Source organism: Dreissena polymorpha, chromosome 2 (assembly GCF_020536995.1).
Source record: "Dreissena polymorpha isolate Duluth1 chromosome 2, UMN_Dpol_1.0, whole genome shotgun sequence".
Lineage (NCBI taxonomy): Eukaryota > Metazoa > Mollusca > Bivalvia > Myida > Dreissenidae > Dreissena > Dreissena polymorpha.
The window spans coordinates 140,804,771-140,824,913 of NC_068356.1; the positions used below are offsets into that span (position 1 = coordinate 140,804,771).

The 20,143-nt window shown below is 35.6% G+C and overlaps 1 protein-coding gene across 1 annotated transcript in view; it reads left to right on the top strand.

Moving 5' to 3' along the window:
* The first annotated feature begins 708 nt into the window (after positions 1 to 708).
* Positions 709 to 20,143, top strand: part of LOC127869224 (uncharacterized) — a 74,490-nt gene continuing 55,055 nt past the window's right edge. The window contains exons 1-2 of the mRNA XM_052411601.1: positions 709 to 934; positions 18,098 to 18,665. Coding sequence (XP_052267561.1) covers positions 18,458 to 18,665 — 208 coding nt within the window. The 5' untranslated portion in view covers positions 709 to 934; positions 18,098 to 18,457. The remainder of the gene's footprint in view (positions 935 to 18,097; positions 18,666 to 20,143) is intronic.

Consider the following 20,143-nt stretch of genomic DNA (forward strand, 5'->3'; position numbering starts at 1 on the left):
AAACACAGCTAAATTATCTATAAAGGAAAGATTATCATCGCCATACAATAATGTGCGCAATGCTATATCCGTGTATTGTTCTATAGTTCTCACTAAAGTTAATCTTACATTTACATGTAAAGGACAGATCAGAAAAAAGTGAGTAGTGTCTGCTATTTTTCCGCATTGACAAAGCGACGATGGAACTAGCATGGGTTTAGCATGAGTTCGGTCTGTTTGATGTTGCATGGGTTGTGGTTGTAATCCCAGTATCTTACAAACTAAACAAAGAATCCGCCACGTCCATGACCAGCAAAGAACTGGTTTAACAATTGCACAAAATCGCATATCCGCGTAGTAAGCTGATGATTAAATGCAGCTCAACCTTATTAAACCTTTACGTGCTCCCTCGCAACGCACGTATTTTATACTTCAATCGCATTATGGTTTACCAATAAATCGGAAGTTTGGTAGAGTCATTCTGTGGCAATTTATAATAAAATATTGTATTGAACGTATTACTCAAAACCGATGATCCATGACCGGTCATGAATTGTTTAATATCGGTTTTTTCCGTAACAGAAGTCGTTAATTTCCGAGACCGGTTTCGCTTGAGAAAGCATTCAAAGTTCAATCATCGACGGAAACGCACGAGTGGTTTGTCGTAAAGCGGGACTACAAGATTGTCGTCTGAACTCATTAGGCCTTGAGAAATTTTCTCAATGAAATCTCGTTAAAAGATCTCAAAGATTTCAGGATCTGAACGAGACTTTGAAACAGGTTTTGTGAATGACACGCCTTTAGATATTCAGGCGGTTGAAGCTTTCCAATTTAATTTCGTTTGTACATGTTTCCCTAATACAGAAACTGGAATTGGGATAATTATGTAATTGGATTTTAAAGTTGAATACCTATTTGAAATTTACTGTGCTCTTGGATTTACACATTAGTTCAGGTAATTATTCATTTTGTATTTTGTTATATTTTTTATTAATTTATATATAATAGTTTACTATGTTTTATTGTATAGCGGTATACACATATCCGATATTGACATTGTTAACGCTATCAGTAACTGTTATTATTAAATCCTAAATTGCTTCATGAAGCGTGGCTTTTATTACGTTATGAAATAAAGATCAATATAAAACTGTCACATTATGTGAGTATAACTTCGTGGGAAAGTTTTAATTTGTATTGGGCTGTTTAGTGTTATAGTATACAAATGCCTTTTTGATGGATGATGCGACTTATTTGAGAGCGGGGAAATTAAGTCATTTATGTCTAGTAAGGCATTTAGTGATGATTTAGGTGCAGCGAAAAGGACATTAATTATGTATTTATTTGTTTATGTAATTATTCAGAGCTAGTACTAAACGCAGTATAATACGCGTATACATGTATTATATTAAATAGGTTTATGAACGGGTAGAAATGTTTAGCGAAAGGGAAATATTTGCATATGATTTTATTACAGCACACAACACGTATATTGCGCCATTTTCGTTTAGAGAATAAGACTCCAAATTGGATTTTGCATCGAGTAATCGCTGGTCAATCTGTGCGGACTGCATAGGCTAATCTGGGATGAAACCTTACGCACATGCATTATGCTACGTTTTCCCAGAACAAGGCTCAAATGAGTTGGCGCGACATTTTCTTCCTGAAGAGAACGAGGAAAATATAAAACAGTCGTGAACAAAGTAGACTTGTTAAGGGATAAGAGATATCCATGAGATCGAAATCATTTGGTAAACACTCATATTACATTTCCGCTCTGGTATTAACTGTTCATTTAATACCTGACCCGTTCAATACTGCTTATCGGTTAAACAATACATTTCTTTAACAATACCAAATAACTGCCGTTCGTAAATTACTGTCCTATTTGCACAGTGTTCACATAAGCCAGTGTAAGCCGTTATAAATTCGGGGTGGTACGAGGAATGAAACAGTTCAATGTGTAATAACGTTTCATTTACTTTGAAAGCGAAGACAGACGTAAGATAAAATTGAATAATTGCATGAAGATTGAATACGAATTTGTAAATCATTAAAGCGGAGATTGAACATTTTATGAAGTTGTTTCTGTATAGAATTGTCTCCTTATTTAAGTGCATGTATACTTCGACATATCTACTGTTTTGTAAGTGATAACATAGAATTTCTCTTCAAAGCAATTAGAATAACACCGGAGCGTTCACAATTATGCTGCTTTTTATCATAAATATTTTGTACAGTTGCACATAAGAGATACTCATGCAAATGAAGGTGAATTCAAATTCAAAGTTTATGACTCTTTTTTTATCTAGATAGTCGTTTTATTATGCAAATTTCTTTCGTAAATGATATGTCTCGCCTTTGTCATGATAACTAAGATTTTGCGAGTGCTATGAAAGAACACGCTAGTCACCACTGATTTAATAACTTTACAGGAAATTCCTTTTTTATGAACATTTATATAGTTTTAAACTTCCCTATATATTGTGACTTTGCACTTATTTGTTTTAACATTTTTAACTGTCTGACGCTTAAACATACATCTCAATTAAATCGTCATTACAAGTTTCTAAATTAATAAGTATGTACTGATATAGCAGGCGTAAAACAACATAATAAACATGTTGTTTTGCGCCAGCTGATCTCACCGCGTTAATCATTGTTTGACGATTAATTGATGTTGCAGCTGTGTTTTATGCGACATATGCTGATAAAGATGCTATTGTTATAACTATTGGTGCTGTTGCTACCATTACCACTCTGTTCACAGTTCGTTACGTCTGATGGAACGGAAAGAACATATCAAATGTAATGCTGTATATCTAAAGCACTCATAAGATGTAACGAAGAATTATTGTAATGGTATCGTTGGATTATTGCAACCAGAAGGTAAAATGAAATAACGTTTAACTATGCTGGATGGATGTGTGGGATGAGGTTGAATTTTGAGGGGGGGGGGGGGGGGGGTGATGGTGTTTAAACGGTCGGGCTGGTATTTAGCTATTGTGTAACACAATGAAAACATTCGGCCACTATATTTTTTTTTAGTTTGTTGTACTATTATATCAATAAACATTCGTTATTTTTAATAGGAAGTCATTGTTGTGTTAAGAATATCAAAAGCCTACTATTGTTCGTAATGCTTGCACCGTAGGATTGGTGCTACGTGTGTGTATTGTTGACACGCCAAGATTGGTAAGTTATATCATAACTATGTCTCGTTCTGAGACAATGGAGCTTAATGCATGTGCGAAAAGTTTCGTTCCATATTAGCCTTGACATTCCGCACAGGCTTATCAGGGACGACAATTTTCGCTTTTATGAAGTTTTTCATTTCAAGAAATATATTCTAAACGAAAATCGAGTCAAGACTGAGCCGACTGCACATGCTTTAAGCACCGTTTTCCCAGATCGCGCATCATTAAAAATGTTTAATACGGTCGGTATATCGCTCAAGTTGACCGGGTGAAAGTAAGTCGAGTGAATGGAAAACAACCGTTATGTATAGTTGGTAGTTTGCAAGTTTGAATCATTTGCTAAAAAGTCCAATTTTCGAATCGATCCAACCAACACAGGCGACTTTTGTAATTGTCTGTGGCTGCAGGGTACAGCTCAACAGAGAATACCGTTAATGATTATCAGATGGTGTTTTCCATTTAGTGGAATCACCTTCAATCTTAAACTTTAATGCTATCACTTAGCAGCAATCACTGCCACATCAACGATAATTGCTTGACAACTATAGATTTTAGTCATACTCTGTTTATTACTATAAATGAATTATTGATTAGGATACTGGCAACTTCAAGTACTGCCGTTTGTCATATCATTAATGTTAAAAATGTTTGCATTCTTTCATTTTTCGAAGGATATGAATTCTAATGGTGACTTTTTACACAATGAAGAATATTATTATTATAATCTTAAATCAATGGCATGTTTAAATGACGTTGTAATATCTGTTGACTGAGTTCATGGCGGACGCGAGAACTTTACATCAATGAAAGTCTTTTTATGGGTAAAGTAACAATTATTGCTTGCACGTGCTTATGATTTTTAAATAAGGAATTCGGTTTTGAGGAAGTAAGCAATATAAGAACGTGGTATAAAACATATTATTCGATCACTCAGGCTTACATTAAATATATTTAGCCGATTTTCATATTCGGTGACCACTAGGTATAATATATTACATTTTGTTGGTATTTTATTCGGTGGATCTTTTCAAACAATGTACGTATATATACTCGAACTATTGCTTATTCTATTACTATCGCAATGCCCGGTAGTTTTCGACAACAGGTAAGAGGGCAAAGCTAAGTTTGATGATTTTAAATAATAAGATAACTATCCAAAACTATTTATAAGGTACCACGACTTACGCGCATAATACGTGCACTTCAAATAAAACACGATGGAGCCACTTAAAAACATAATAAATATGGTTACAACTTAACACTTAAGTAAAGGTTCTATAAATATGTACGCGTCCAAAGACAGTTTTACGAAAACCATGATTTATTTTAAATATGTGAAGAGCCAAATTACAACACTATAAGCCGATTAAATTTTGTAAACATTTAGAAGTTCCAAGTCAGTCCAGTGTTTAGTTGTTTGAACTGAGGCGGGTTTAACTCCATATTAGCCGCGTCACGCGAAAATGGGGTTTACGCCATACATATCAACGCAGTCTTGTCTTGAGCTACACTGCCGCTATAAGATCACGAAGGGTTTCATCGTATCAATCGAGGACAGGGTTGCCTCTGACCAGACTGCGCGAATGCGTGAGTTGGTCTTGATCTACGCTGGTCGCATATGACATAACCGCAATTTTGCTTTGACGCGGGCCATATAATATTAAAATATTGAAGGTGTACTGTTATTATGTCCCCCACCACTATAGTGGGGACATATTGTTTTTGCCCTGTCGGTTGGTTGGTTTGTGTGTTTGTTTGTTCTAACTTTATAATTTGCCATAACTTTTGCAATATTGAAGATAGCAACTGCATATTTGGCATGCATGGACCGTATCTCATGGAGCTGCACATTTTGAGTGGTGAAAAGTCAAGGTCATGGTCATCCTTCAATGTCAAAGTTCAAATATATGTGTCAAAATCGCTCATTTAATGTACACTTTTGCAATATTGAAGATAGCTACTCGATATTTGGCATGCATGTGTATCTCATGGAGCTGCACATTTTGAGTGGTGAAAGGTCAAGGTCATCCTTTAGGGTCAAAGGTCAAATAGATGGTGGCATAGTGTTTCACAAACACATCGCTTGTTATAAGTTGTATTCGTCATGAGATGTATTTATCAAATTAGTGATCAGCTGTATTTTTTTGCTACTTTATTAAGACGTCGCATATCAGATTAAAATGTTATGCCAGTGCTGACTGACACAACAATTAAACTGCGCTCCGTTCGAAAACATTACTAATTTTCCAATAAGACGTTCCAATAAGAAATTCACTGAAACCCAATTTAATGTAATCTGACACCTATGTTTTAAAACTTATTAAGTGTTTTATATTCAGAAAGCTTAAATTTCTTATGCACACGTAGTATTTTGTGTTATCGATATTCCGCTCATTGTCCGACAGAGTGTCAATGTGTCTATACTGTTGTTAATGAAGCAGAATCATGTCATGACAAATTCAGTGTCAAATTTACATTGAATGTTATTGCTTAAAACAGGCTGGGTGGTATATAGCTACGTTGTACCACAATTACGAAACTTTCGGCCACTACGTTTTTTGTTGCCATGATAGAAGCTTGTAAATGCACAAGGCATTGATTGTAAGATGGCAACAATGAATTTCTCCTCAAATCAGTTGAATATCACAAGACCGTTAACAACCATGCTGTTCTTTTATAATAAATCGTTTGTACAGTTGCACATAATAGATAATTATGCAAATGAAGGTGTATTCAAATTCAAAGTTTATTACACTTTTATCGCTTAGATATTCATTTTATTATGCAAAGTGCGTTCGTCAATTTAAATGTTTTGGCAATGTGTAGATATCCGATATATTTTGCGAGAGCTATACAAGGACATGCAAGTCTTTACTGGTTGATACAGATGACAGGAAGTGCTTTCTTTATATACACGTATATGTATTTAGTTCGGAACGGGCCTATGTATTGTAACTATGCACTTATTTCTTTCAACATTTTTAACTTTATGATCCAGGTGTTAATGTTACGTTTAGGCTTAGCTTCTGGTACCCTTAGTTTGGGATATTGTTAATTTTGGAACCCGCATATTTTTTTATTGCAGTTTTGATGATTCAGATGTCCGTTATCCCTTATAGAACTGCATCCAATAACCATATACTTTCGGGAGCTATAAAATCGTTTCACGTCTTCTTAATAAGTAAAATATATCAGCTCAATTAAATCGTCAAAAAAAGTTTCGCCATTAATATTTATGAAGTGATATACCAGATTTAAAAATCCAACTTAAGGTAGCTTTGAACCATCTCGTGTAAATCATGGTTTGCCGATTAATTGTTGTCGCAGCTGTGTTTCCTATAACATGGGACATAAACAAACTTACAAGCCTCGCTCTGTGAAAACCGGGCTTAAAACATTGTCCTCCCTGATTAGCCTGTGTGGACTTCTGTGTAAGGATAGCAGAACCATGGACGTTTTCGTTTAAAACAAGACTGTTTTAAACACAAATCCCGTTTGGGCGGAAAGTGTCGGCCCTGATTAGCCTGTTCCTACCCTACAGGCCTATCTTGGACTACATTCTACGCACACGCATTTTGCCTTGTTTTCCAAGATCGTTACTCATTAAATATCATTTATACGAACGGTATTTGGCGCAAGTTGACCGGGTGAACTTAAGTCAAGCGAATGTGTAACAATAGTTATGTCAAGTCGGTAAATTTCACGTTTGAATCATTAATTAAATGTCCAATATTCGAGTCGATCCAAGCACTAAAGACGATATAATAATTTCATGTGGTTTCAACGTACAACTCAACAGAGAATCCCGTCTATGTTTATCAAATGGTGTATCCCTTTTAGTAAAATCAACTTTTATCAATCAATTTTTATGCTAGCACTTAGCAGCAATCACTGCTTCATCAACGCAAATTGCTTTTCAACTATAGATCTAAGTCATACGCTGTTCATTAATATATATGAATAATTTATTAGGATACTGGCAAGTGTCAATACTGCCGTCGTTCATATTAAACAACAACAACAACATACTATGCCGCTTTTGCTTCTAATGCTCGTCTACTATTCTAATGCTTAATTGTAATATACTGGTACACCTATCATTACTATGACGATACCAACAGCAGCAATTACAACTTTCGTGCCACTGACGTTGATTGCTGTTGCAACGATAACCGCAACTACTTCTTGATCTACGACTTATTGATGATTGAGTGTTCTTGTTATGTCTGCTTATTAGTTCTATATGAGATACAATAGCTTCACGCTTTGCCATCGACATGGTCATGTTTATAAATCGAAAACTTGACTTGCGCACCATACTTTGAATTATACGATTAGAATGCCTTGGTAGTGAACAGTTGTCGGGCTTTGGTGCAACCGGATGTGCAATAATAGCCGATAACTTTGGGTAATAATTAATCATTCGATGATACGGAACATTTGGAACGAAGGGACACTTGCAAAACGATTTGTGCTAGTGATCAATTTTAAGGGAAAGGCTTTATTTTAAGAATATTTGGTTTAAAGAAAATGGGTGTACTTTGAGGATAATTGATATATGGAACGCTGTGCTGCTAATTATAACTTAACTGAATGTGTAAACGAAGAATATATAATCATGCTAATCTTATCGCAATTGAATTGTTAAGGGGTTGTAATGTCTGTTAATTGAGGTCATGTCGAAAACGAGAAGTTAATATTGATGAAGACGCTATGTGATAGACAACATAAAAGTATAGCTTGCACATGCAAATTATGTATTGACAAGGGAAGAGGTTTTGAGGAAGCTAACAGTTTAAGGAATTAGTACAAACAAAACTACAAATATATTATTCGATATCATTATGGCTTGACTTATTATGTGAATATGTTGATGTATTTTCAGTGGCCGCTAGTAATAATACATTAAATTTCGTGTGCATTATATTCGATTGATCTGCTAAAACCTTCTACGTGAATATACGTGAAAAATGTTAATTCCATCATTATCGCACGTTCCGTTAGTTTACGGCAATGTGTATGAGGACGACGCTATGTTTGCTTATATTTAACCAATTAGATAACTACCATAAATAATTTATAAGGTAACTCGACTAACGTGCATGTTAAGCGCACTTCAAAATTAAACATAAGAGCGCCACTCGAAAACCTAATAAATATGTTTACATCTTAACAAGGAAGTAAAGGTTCTATAAACCTGTTCGCGTCCAAAGACAGTTTTTCGAAAACCATTATTTATTTTAAATATGCGATAAGCCAAATTATTTCACTATAAGCAGATTAAATTGTGTTAACATTTAGAAGTTCCCAGTCAGTCCAGTGTTCAGTTGTTTGAATCAAGTTGTCTGATTTACGTCAATTGGTCTAATTGAAGCGGGTTTAACTACACATGAGCCGCGTCATGCGAAAATTGGTCTTATGTCATATACATCCGCGCAGTCTGGTCTCGAGCTACCCTGCCCGCTATAAAATCACGAAGGGTTTCATAGTATTAATCGATGACAGGGTTGCTTCAGACCAGACTGTGCGAATACACTGGTCGCATATGGCACAACCCCTATTTTGCCTTGACGCGGGTCATACAATATTAAAATATTTAAGTACAAACGTTATACTGTTATTATAAGTTGATTTCGCCATTGGGTATATTTATTAAGTTAGTTATCAGCTGTAAAGTTTGCTACTTTTTGTAAAGACGACACATATCAGATGTTTACATTTGAAGTTAGATGTGACTGACAAAACTATTAAAATTTGCTCCGTTCGAAAACATTAATATTTTCCCAATAAGATATTCACTGAAACCCAATGTAATGTTATCCGACACCTAGGCAATATGTTTTTTTTTTTAAACTTATTAAGTGTTTAATATTCAGATAGCTTAAATTTCTAATGCACACGTAGTATTTTGTGTTATCGATATTTCGCTCATTGTTCGACAGAGTGTCAATGTGTCTATACGGAATTTAATGAAGCAGAATCATGTCATGACAAATTCAGTATCAACTTCGCAATGAAAGGTATTGCACACATTGAAATCTTTGTTTAGATAGTGTTCTGCAACTCAACTAGATATAATGTGGTAAGGTAGATTTGCCCAGTGGACTCTTAAATGCTTATATGACATAGACACCCCTGTGTGCTGAGGGAAATTAAAATGAGCCGTGCACTGTAAAAGGGGGGTTTCTCGCATGTGCGTAAAGCGTCGTCCAAGATTAGTATAGGGACGACATTTTCCGCTTTCATGATATTTTTCATTCAAAGAAAGTCTCTTATTTGCAAAAATCAAGTTTATACGGAAAGTGTCGTCCCTAATAAGCCTGTACGGACTGCACATGCTAATCTGGGACGACACTTTACGCACATGCATTAAACCCCCTTTTCACAGAGCGAGGGTAAGTATCCATAAGTGTCCGTCTTGCGACCAGACGGTTCCTTGTTCGATCCCCAAATTGGAAGCGTCCTTAAGCCTTTCCCAGATATATTAATTTGAACGTGGCTTAATGCATGTGCGTTTAGTGTCGTTCTAGATTAGCACTGCACGGGTTCTATTGATATTTAACACAAGGGGTAACTCCACATTAAGTAGCTTTGACCAGAGACTCGAAATTCTTGTATCTTTAAGGTATTCTCATCAAACGAGGATTTTTAGTGGAAGTGTCAAAATACAGTGTAAATACTTGAATGTTCTATGGGTGTAAGAAGATTCATATTAGAACAAGTTAAAACTGTTTTTCTGGGGACCATAACTACCTACCCACTGTTAATCTTTTGATATATGTACATAATTTTTGTTTAATGGTATACATGCATAAATTATATATAGCGTGGTTGAATTGTTGATGGAAATAATGCTGATGCTAGGGAAAATTACAAATGTGGTATTTCTGCTGCTGCTGCTGCTGCTGCTGCTGCTGCTGATGATGATGATGATGATGATGATGATGATTAATAAAATGATCATGCCCATGATCATAACGATGATAATGGCAGTTATGTTGCTACTGCTGATGGTGATTGCGATTATGTAGATGATTGTTTCATTTATATAAAAGACTTTCTAATAGCCCTTCTTTTCTTTTTTTTTTCAATGAGAAATCTTGACGTCACTGCTATATTTTTATTATCATCGACATATTATTCTAGAGTTTCACAATGGCAACATGTGCTGTTTGACAAATGAAAGGAAATTCACGAAGGCGACACAAGTTGGCAACGCGGGTATGTTGGGTTGATTTAAATATGTTTGCATTACGATAATATTCCCCTTTCGGTATATGTAATAATTGTGGAAATTCTCCACTCGCAAATGTAAGTCTTTTTTTATCTCATTTTCGATGGTTCTTTAAGGATTGTAACATACAAAATAATAAGGACAAAGATGCGATTTGCGTGTGATTTAAGCCAAGGACCAAGTAGAAATTGGCGTGTGATATAACGCGCATGTTTACATTACATATTTCTAGTTGTGAATTGAACGTTGCGTGTATATTAGTCCGTTTTAAATATACAGTTTTAATCTACATATGTTTCTAAATATAGTGTTAATAGTAAAAACCAAATGTGGTACGTTTTCTTAACAGGTCACCACACAAATCATTATGAAAGTCCAGCTGTAATCTAGAAACACGCTGGAGGGTAGAACAACAAATTAACCACCATAAACACAGAAATGAACATTTAACAAATAAAACGGATTCATGCAAATAATTAGACCATCAGGTATTTTGTTAGCTTTTGATTAACATCAGTGGTTTTTTTGTTGTTGTTTTTTTATAATTCTAATTAAGATTCGAACAGACACAATTTATCATTAACACTGTTATCCATGCGTCATGCAAACTAACTTGAAGACAAACCATATACGTAACTTTCTGCGTCCTTTTGTTGTTTTATACTACACTGACTCATACCTTTAAACATATTTTTCTCAATGTTCTTCATTTATCCGCATGCCACCACTATTTGCATGTCAGTTAGTTAATCACACTGTATGTATCATAAAATATCTCCATTGTACATTGTTTAATAAGAGACATGTACTGTCTGCATACTGAGGACTTGCCTAAACCCTTACACTACGTGAGTGTAACTTTCATATAAGCCGCGCTCTGTGAAAAGGGGTTAAATGCACGTTCGTAAAATGTCGTCCCAGATTAGCCTGTGAAGTCCACGCTAATTAGGGACGACACTTTCCGCTTAAACTTATTTTTTGCTAAGAATAGACTTTCTTGAAATGATAAAACATCATAAAAGATTAAAGTGTCGTCCCTGATTAGCCTGTGCTTACTGCACAAACTAATCTGGGACGAAACTTTACGCACATGCAATAAACCCCTTCTTCACAGAGCACGGCCCATATGGAAATGCATTGTGTGGTTATGTATAGGCTGTTTTATTTAGTGTGGTAAACTGACAGCAAGCTCTTTGTAGTTAAGGTGGATTTCAACTGCAACCAAGAGTTTTATTATTTTGAAAGAGGTTATTGTAATGTGTTGTATAGCATATTACTGTTATAAATGAATGAGCAAAGCTGCGCATTTCGTTTTGTAATCAGTTCTCGAGTTTTATTTGGCGATTAATTATGAACTATAAAAAAGGCCTATTCCCTTGAATCGTCATTATGACCAAATGAGCCGTATTCTGTGAAAATAGGGCTTAAAGCAAACCACAGAGGCCCCATCAAGGACGACAATGACCACCTAAACTGGGTTTTCGTTTAGAAGAGATGTCCTTAAACCGAAAAATTCCATGAAACGAAAAGTGTCGTCACTGATTAACGTGTAAGGACTTCGCAGACCTATCTGGGATAACGCTGTATGCACATGCATTAAACCCGATTTTAACACAGCGAGGCTAAAATATTGAGTTAAGATTAACCGGGAGACGGACTCGAGCCGCGACTATAATTGAGTCGTGTTCTGTGAAAATTGGGCATAATGCATGTGCGTATTCCGCTTTTATGGAATTTTTAGTTTCAATGAAGTCCCTCCTTACCGAAAATCAAGTTTAGGCGGAAAGTGTCGTCCCTTTACGACACTTTACGCACATGTTTTCAGCCCAGTTTTCTCAGATCGCGACACAATTAATCATCTAGCTTTCAATAAAAACGAAATTGAGACCAATAGCAATAACAAGATCACCGAAGCCGTTCGCAATTATGTTGCTCTACTCTCGTTTATATCTTTTGTTAAGTTGCGCATAGAAGCCATCTCATGCAAAGGAATGTCAATTGAAATTCAAAGTTTATTACTGGTGTTTTCTACAGATGTACTTGTTATTATGCAAACTGTTGTCGAACATTAAAATGTCTCGCCGTTTTATTGATACAGACAATCGTGCTGAAAGGGCAAATAGATCATAACTGTTTGAGAAACATTACAGGAATACTTTCTTTATGTACGCGGATGCTGAATCAAATACATGAGTTGTGTTCTGAGAAAACTTAATGCATGTGCGTAAAGTGTCATCCCATATTAGCCTGTGCAGTCCGCACAGGCTTATCAGGGACGACACTTTCCGCTTTTATGGTATTTTTAGTTTCAAGGAAGTCCCTCCTACCGAAAACCAAGTTTATGCGGAAAGTGTCATCCCTGATTAGCCTGTGCGGACTGCACAGGCTAATCTGGGACGACACTTTACGCACATGTATTAAGTCCAGTTTTCGTAGAACAAGGCGCATGTATACACATGCCGAACGAAACATACACATTTACTGAACAAAACATGCACGCATAAGCATTAAAGGTATTTTTATTCCGGATTTTTCTCAGGCCCGTGTTTAGTTGTTTTTTTTACAAAGATTTCGAAAACGCCTTTTTATTGCAATAATTCAGTCGTTGATATTTAACACGTAAGCGATATTAAAAACGCCTTCCCTTTATCCGTAATTCCGTCATCGATAAAACGAAAATTATATCCGGTTTATTCGGTTATGACATATTCAATAACAATAGGCTTTGTAATTGTATATATATAATTTGTTTATATTCATATTTGAGTATAAATTACGTGTTTATATTATTGCATCAATAAACGGTGGTCATGTTTGTATAGGATATAATTGTTGTGTTACGGATATTAGATTTATGGGACATTCGGAATGTCATCACCGTGAGCTTTGTGGCATTTACTGCATACGCGCCTCTTTGAGTGGGCATATAAATTAATATATTTTAAAATAACATATTTCATTTGATCGATATTACGCATAGGTTGACTGGGTGAATATAAGTCAAGCAATAGATGGTGCCGTCTAATGAATGTTGGTTTTCGATGTAACGCAACATTTGAAAGGAATAAATAGTTGAAATATCTCATGGTTTTTATTAACGGAAAAATAAACTTACGCAGAAAGTTGTAAACCTAATACATAAATGAGAAAAAAATGAAATTTTACTAATTGAATTTTAACGTGCCTCACTGTTTGCAATATGTAAATTCAGTGAAATAAAAAAGCGGGAAGTTAATACGTATGAACGAGTTGTTTAGTCAAACGATAAGGTAATATATTGTACTTGCCATTGCTTAGGTTATTAAGAGGGTGAGGTTTTCAAATTATTACTTTTATTTTTTTTTCAAATCATCTCTTCTGTTAATGTTTATTTAAACTGTGAAAAACGTTCATGTTCTACTGAAAAAACAACAACTTTTGTCAATTTTATAATGGTATTATGGGCTATATTTACAGATTGTTGTTGTTGATGTTGCTTTGTAGTTTTTTATCCTTCTTTGTTAGAGGTGGGGATTACCAGTGATAATATTATCTTCCTTATCCAAAATTCAAATGAAATTCGACCTTTGTTTAGAGAACAATTCGACGTCTCGATCAACTCCACAATTAACTTGTTCTGTTCAATTGCGTCTTTTAATTACTGTTTATATATAAAAGTCATATTATGTATTTTAACATGTATGGTATACATTTTATCTGTACGTTGTTGGATGTTATAAAATAAGAACAATAACGTTTACGTTTCAATTTTGTTGAATGGCGAGATTTTATTATATATTGTTATGTATTTCGGCAAAATGTAGATTTCACGAGTCTGGATAATATGTCTTGTCCGTTAATATTATCAATTTTACAAGACGACGTAATTTGTAACCCAAATTATAGCAACCTTACACCGCAAAAATACATAAAGACTCTTTTAAAGTGTTCAATATTCAGAATGCTTCAAGTGATTATGCACCGGTAATATATTTTGTGATCATTTTCGCTAATTTTACGACAAGATCTAAGAATTAAAATGGAACATTTCAAACAGGATGTAAAATTTAATGTAAAATATACTTTAAATGCGCAAGTCTAGCCCAGTTTTTAGACTGCAAACACGTGTGATTGAATATGATAAATAACACAATTTATATCCGGAACGGGATGAAAGAAATAAAAACGAGATCATGTTAAAAAGTACATAAAAAGGGATTTATTTTATATAAATTATTTATCCATAATCTTCATTGTATGTATGTTGCTAATTGTTTTCGTAACATTTCAGTTTAACTTTGACACTAATGATTTAAAACACGAATATTCTCATATACAAGACCCGTTCTTGAAAAAAATGTGCTTAATGCATGTGCGTAAAGTGTCGTCCCAGATTAGCTGGTCTACCCTGGGAAGACACTTTTCCGACTAAATTAGATGTTCGTTACGGAGAAACTAAATTTATACGAACAATTCCACAAATTCTGAAAGTATCGTCCTTGATTAGCGCGTGCATTTAGCCACGTTTTCCTAGAACGATGTTTATTAGTTATACCATAACGATTGTTTCTAATTAAAAGTGGTCTATTTTGCAATGGCATTCATACAAGACAGAACTTGGTACTGATTTAACCATTATTTGAGCTGCGACTGACAACAGTGGTTCTTAATCCAAATGCGGCCAGCGTAGCTCCAGACCAGCGTTCGCAGTCTGATTATGAGCTACCCTGCTCGCTATAAAATCACGCAAGGTTTCATGGTCTCAATAATGGACAGCGTAGCTACTTTATAGACTGTGCGAATGCGACGGCTGGTATGGAGTAACGCTGGCCGCATTTTTCATAAGAAACATTTTCGCACGACGAAGGTCATTTAAACAATACAGAGAATAGCAACCGTCTTACAGCATTTTTCGCGTTTCAAAATCAGCAAATTGGATATACAGTAACATAAACCGTTCATTCGGTAATAGACAAGGCACTAAGCCCACGTATACAATTGGTTTAGTTTAAACATCTTTTATTTTAGCTCGATTGCATAGAAAGACTAAAGCTTTATTGAAACGCTCTCGAGTCCGTTTCCTGTGACTAGCACCAGTACTTGGTGTCTCTGGAGGAAATCTAAAGAACGCTCCCACAGTGGGGATCGGACGCTTGACCTCTGGGTCGCTAGGCGGACACCATATCCACTACGCCACGACTGTGTTCATGACTGGTTTACAAAATGTTTCATGGCACACATCTTTTTGTAATATTACACAGGAGGAATGTCATTTCGTCGTATTGGTTTAGGCTATCCGCTCGGTTCAACTTATTAATTAATAGTTAATGTTGCTTTATGTGCCTTGAATTAAGATTCGCCCCCGCTGTTCAAATGCTATGACTGTAAGCAATAGGATCAACTCCACTTACCGTATCTGTGACCTGTGACCTGAAATTCTTGTATTGTTAATAATATAGTGATTATCATCGCGCGTGGATTGACCTTGTTCCTGTCCGATAAGTACAAACGCGAAAATGTTATATGTGTGTCAGGGCATTAGGTAGTGAAAAGAGTTATTAAATTAAGGGGTTAAACTCGACCGCCGACTGTTAAATTCGTATACCGGTACATCTGCAGTTTTGTGTATGCATGTAAGCTACTGCTGATGATGATGGCGGCGATTATAATAACGACAATATGTGTATAGATGATAGAAATAATCAATTATCAATGTATGATATTGCTGCTGTTTTTATTCATAGTGATGGTACTGATGGCGATATAAATGCATATGTTTCAACTTGAAAATATGATAGCAAAGCTCTCATTCGATACCTGAATGAATTACAACAATAAGATAAGATCAATGTTTTTTTCGAGACAAAGGCGTGCCTTCACGATTAATTCTTATTCTGGTCGACATATTGTTGTAAAGTTTTATAGTGGTAACATGTGTTGCAAGACAAACTCCTCGAACATTAGTGAAAGCTACACAACTTTACAACACCGGCATGTAGAGTAGTTTTAAGATTGTCGGCTATACCGCAATCCTGTCCTTTTGGATATACTATTTAATTTTGGATAATCGCGATCACGTACAAATATGAGACTCAGATTATTTCTACGACGAAGCAAATGTTTATTTATAGATATTTGGGCAAAGCTAGGTTAATGGAAGTTACATAATGATATGAAATAAGATGGCCTTTGTCAGTGTCATGCGCGTTTTGAATAATAAAGTGCATGCGGATATTTGTTATATGTTCCAATGTGATTTTTTCTATGTTCCGATATGATATTGTTCATATGTTCCGTTGTGATATTAACCCCATGTTACGATGTGATATTTTTCATATGTTCCGTTGTGATATTTATCATGTGTTCCGTTGTGATATTTGTCCTATCCCCCACCATGATGTTTGTTCGAGGTTCCTATGTACTACATATTTGTTAAACTTAACTAACTTAAAGAAAAACTGTTTCAATCAAACACCATCTCGGTAATGTTCGTAGTCCCTTTTTAGCGTTGAAAATGAGACGCGTTCTTGGAAAACGGGGCTTAATGTATGTGCGTAAAGTGCCATCCCAGATTAGCCTGTGCAGTTCGCACAGGCTAATCAGGGACAACACTTTCCGCTTTTATGTTTTTTTTTCGTTTAAAGGAAGTCTCTTCTACACGAAAATCCAGTTAAGGCGGAAATTGTCGTCCCTGATTGGCATGTGTGTCCAGTTTTCTCAGAATGCGACTCACATATTGCACCGACTGATCAATTTAACATTTTTCTCCACATGTTGCCATTGATTGTATGACAGCTATTTAACCTCCTAGATTGTTGCATAATACTTCGCCATTGTTTATTGTGTTATCAGAGATTTATTTCCTTCATACATGCGTTTTCCTTACAGTAAGTGAATAACGCTTTCATATTTGAGAATTAAATGTACTTATATACATGGCTGTTAGAATAAATCAAATTTGAGTAAGTATTTATTTACAATGGAATGCCTTTTAATGTGTCGGGTATAATTTTCATTTTTAATTATTAAAACAGTTCTGGACAATTTTAATTAAGACGTCTGTACTCTTACTGTTTAAATATGTGTTGTTGTTGTTGTTTATTTCACTTACAATTTTACTGTGAAGAATGTAAAACATTTGAAATCATCCACTTATCATGCCGAGCTGACGTTGTCATTTCCGATTGAAGGCACAGCAGGGGTGGTGGGGAATATCTCGCAAATGCAGCAGGCTGCAATCGTTGTCTTCTAAAAAGTTGTAAAAAACAAACACAAAATATCATCAATACCAAACAGCCTTCTGTAATCCTTTGACAGCTCGCTCATTGTGTCCGAACTAAATTGATTGCACTATAAACATTTCTAACCATGCATTTATGCCATACTATGCAATGCATTGTTATCCACTCATTGTAGGCGGGCCCACCACAGGGACATGTCTGTTAAAACTGGTGAATCAAATCAATGTTGTTAAATTATTACGTTACATGGGTGTTGACTAGCACATAACTACACCCACATCTTTTAGCTGGGACGTAGAATAGACCAGTGGTCCTTTCAATTAAAAGTTGTGACGGAATTTGAAGGCGGAAGTTTGTCACAAGCAATAGCGTGCATTCAACCTAGATTGCGTTTATTTTATTATACAATACGGGCATTATCATATCAATTGTCGCATGCATTATCGATTATGTGTTCAATTTTTCAGGTACGGATTAGCGCTAATACATAACAAGCCTGTTCGACCAAGATACCGACGAGGCCCAAAACCGTCGAATTAATCCTTTAGAAGAGTAACTTAGCTACTTAGTATGTCAACTATGCGATGAAGAAAGAAAGGTGTAAACGTTTCGACACTTTAAAGTAGCAAAGTTTACGTAATTATTACTGGTAGTTTTTACTTTCTTCGTTTAATATTGGTCGACGAGTTTGTGATTAATAAGTGTGTGTTTTTTTCGTGGTAAAACAAGTAGATTTATTAACGTGTGATACAAGTGTTCACGTGAGCGGGAAGTGTTAATCTAGAAGAAGACACCCTTCTCAGAAAGTGAGAAGCTAAGTATATGAAATGATGTTGCATTGGAAAACTCAAGTGGCGAATTTTCGGACAGAAATGAAGTCGACTTCAACAGGTGCGTCAATGTCAAAATCAAGGACTACAGTGTCACCTTTGACCCCTGACTCAAGGTCAGGGTCAAGGTCATGTAGGCGGAGAGCGGTGATAGTGCTAGTATTACTCGGATTATGTGCGAATGTGCCACACTCAAATGCTCAAGGTAAGAGTGGACGTTTTTGAAGATTTTATTGTTAAATGTTGTATCTGCATAGTACACTAAACTAATGATGGTATACCAGTTAAGATTCTCGTAAAATTTCAGTTCACCTAATGTCGATAGGACTTTTAAATATGTGTCGCCCAGCTTCCACCAACATCAACAACTTAAAATGTATCATCTTTCATCACAATCATACTCATAATAATTGTAATGATCATCAGTATTTTCGTCTTTGTCATAACCCTCCTCTTCAACTTCTTCCTGATCATCAACATTGCCATCGTCATCATCATTATAATCCTCATCAACGATATTATTATCGATCGTCTTAATAATTGCCACCACCATTGCCACCAGATCGGGTTCGATCTAATGTCCGAAGACTGATCCAAGAAAAAGGGCATAGTCTTCTATTTTGAGAAACAATTTTCCAATGAAGCATTTTTGTACAAACTTGAGATTTGTGGACAAATGGCATCCCTTGACCCACAATCTTGGTTGGAGGACCTTCATTCGGTCCATCCGAATTAATGATAAAAGCCAAGGGTTGTTATTTGGTGTTTCTTAAGATGAATACAATACCTCTACATATCCTGGCTTTTGGGTTTCTCTCATTCGTCAAAAAGTTAAGTAGGCAAATTATCGCTATCTAGAAAATCAGTTTTGATAAAAGACTTGTGTTCTGTTTAAATACCGTTTGACAAAACTTAGTTGTTCGCAGTCAATATCCCAGACTGTATCGAATATCGATATTAAACGTTTGTAGGTCATTTAAACGTTTTGTAACAGTTATAGTGGATTGTAACTTATACTGGGTTATCAATTGATAATTTTTGTTGACAGTAGTAAGAGGGTATTTGCGTTCAGGGAAACCGGCCTTAATGCATGTGTGTAAAGTGTCAATCCAGAACACTCAGTCTTGCGTGTATAGTTGTTTGAAGAGACTTCCTCTAAACGAAAAGCACATCTTACTAGACCTCTGGCTTAGAAAGATTTGTTTATAATAAACGTTAATCACGTGAAAGTATTGTCTAAAATTTATCATTCTCTGCAACACAAATCTAGGAAATACTGCTTCAATCAAACTCCATCAATCAGTTCAAATATCGGCTACACGGTTTGATTGAAACCGGTTATCTGCTGTTACATATTGATGTATGGAAAGACATATTAGAACCTGTAAATATTGATACTGATAAGGCCAAGATTTACGATAACTTTAATGTCGACATGCGGGAATGATTGCAGAGCGTTTGCTTATAGGTGGTAGCACCTAATTTGATTCCATATTTTAATATTTATCATCCCCCTCCTTTTCATTCTCATTCTCACCATCTTCATCCTCCTACTCATCTTCTTCCTCCTCCTCATCATGATCATCATCATCAACATCATCATCACAACGATATTGGCATAACAGAGGCATCGACATCATCATCCACAGCAGAAGCAGTAGCAGGAGCATCAACCTCATAATA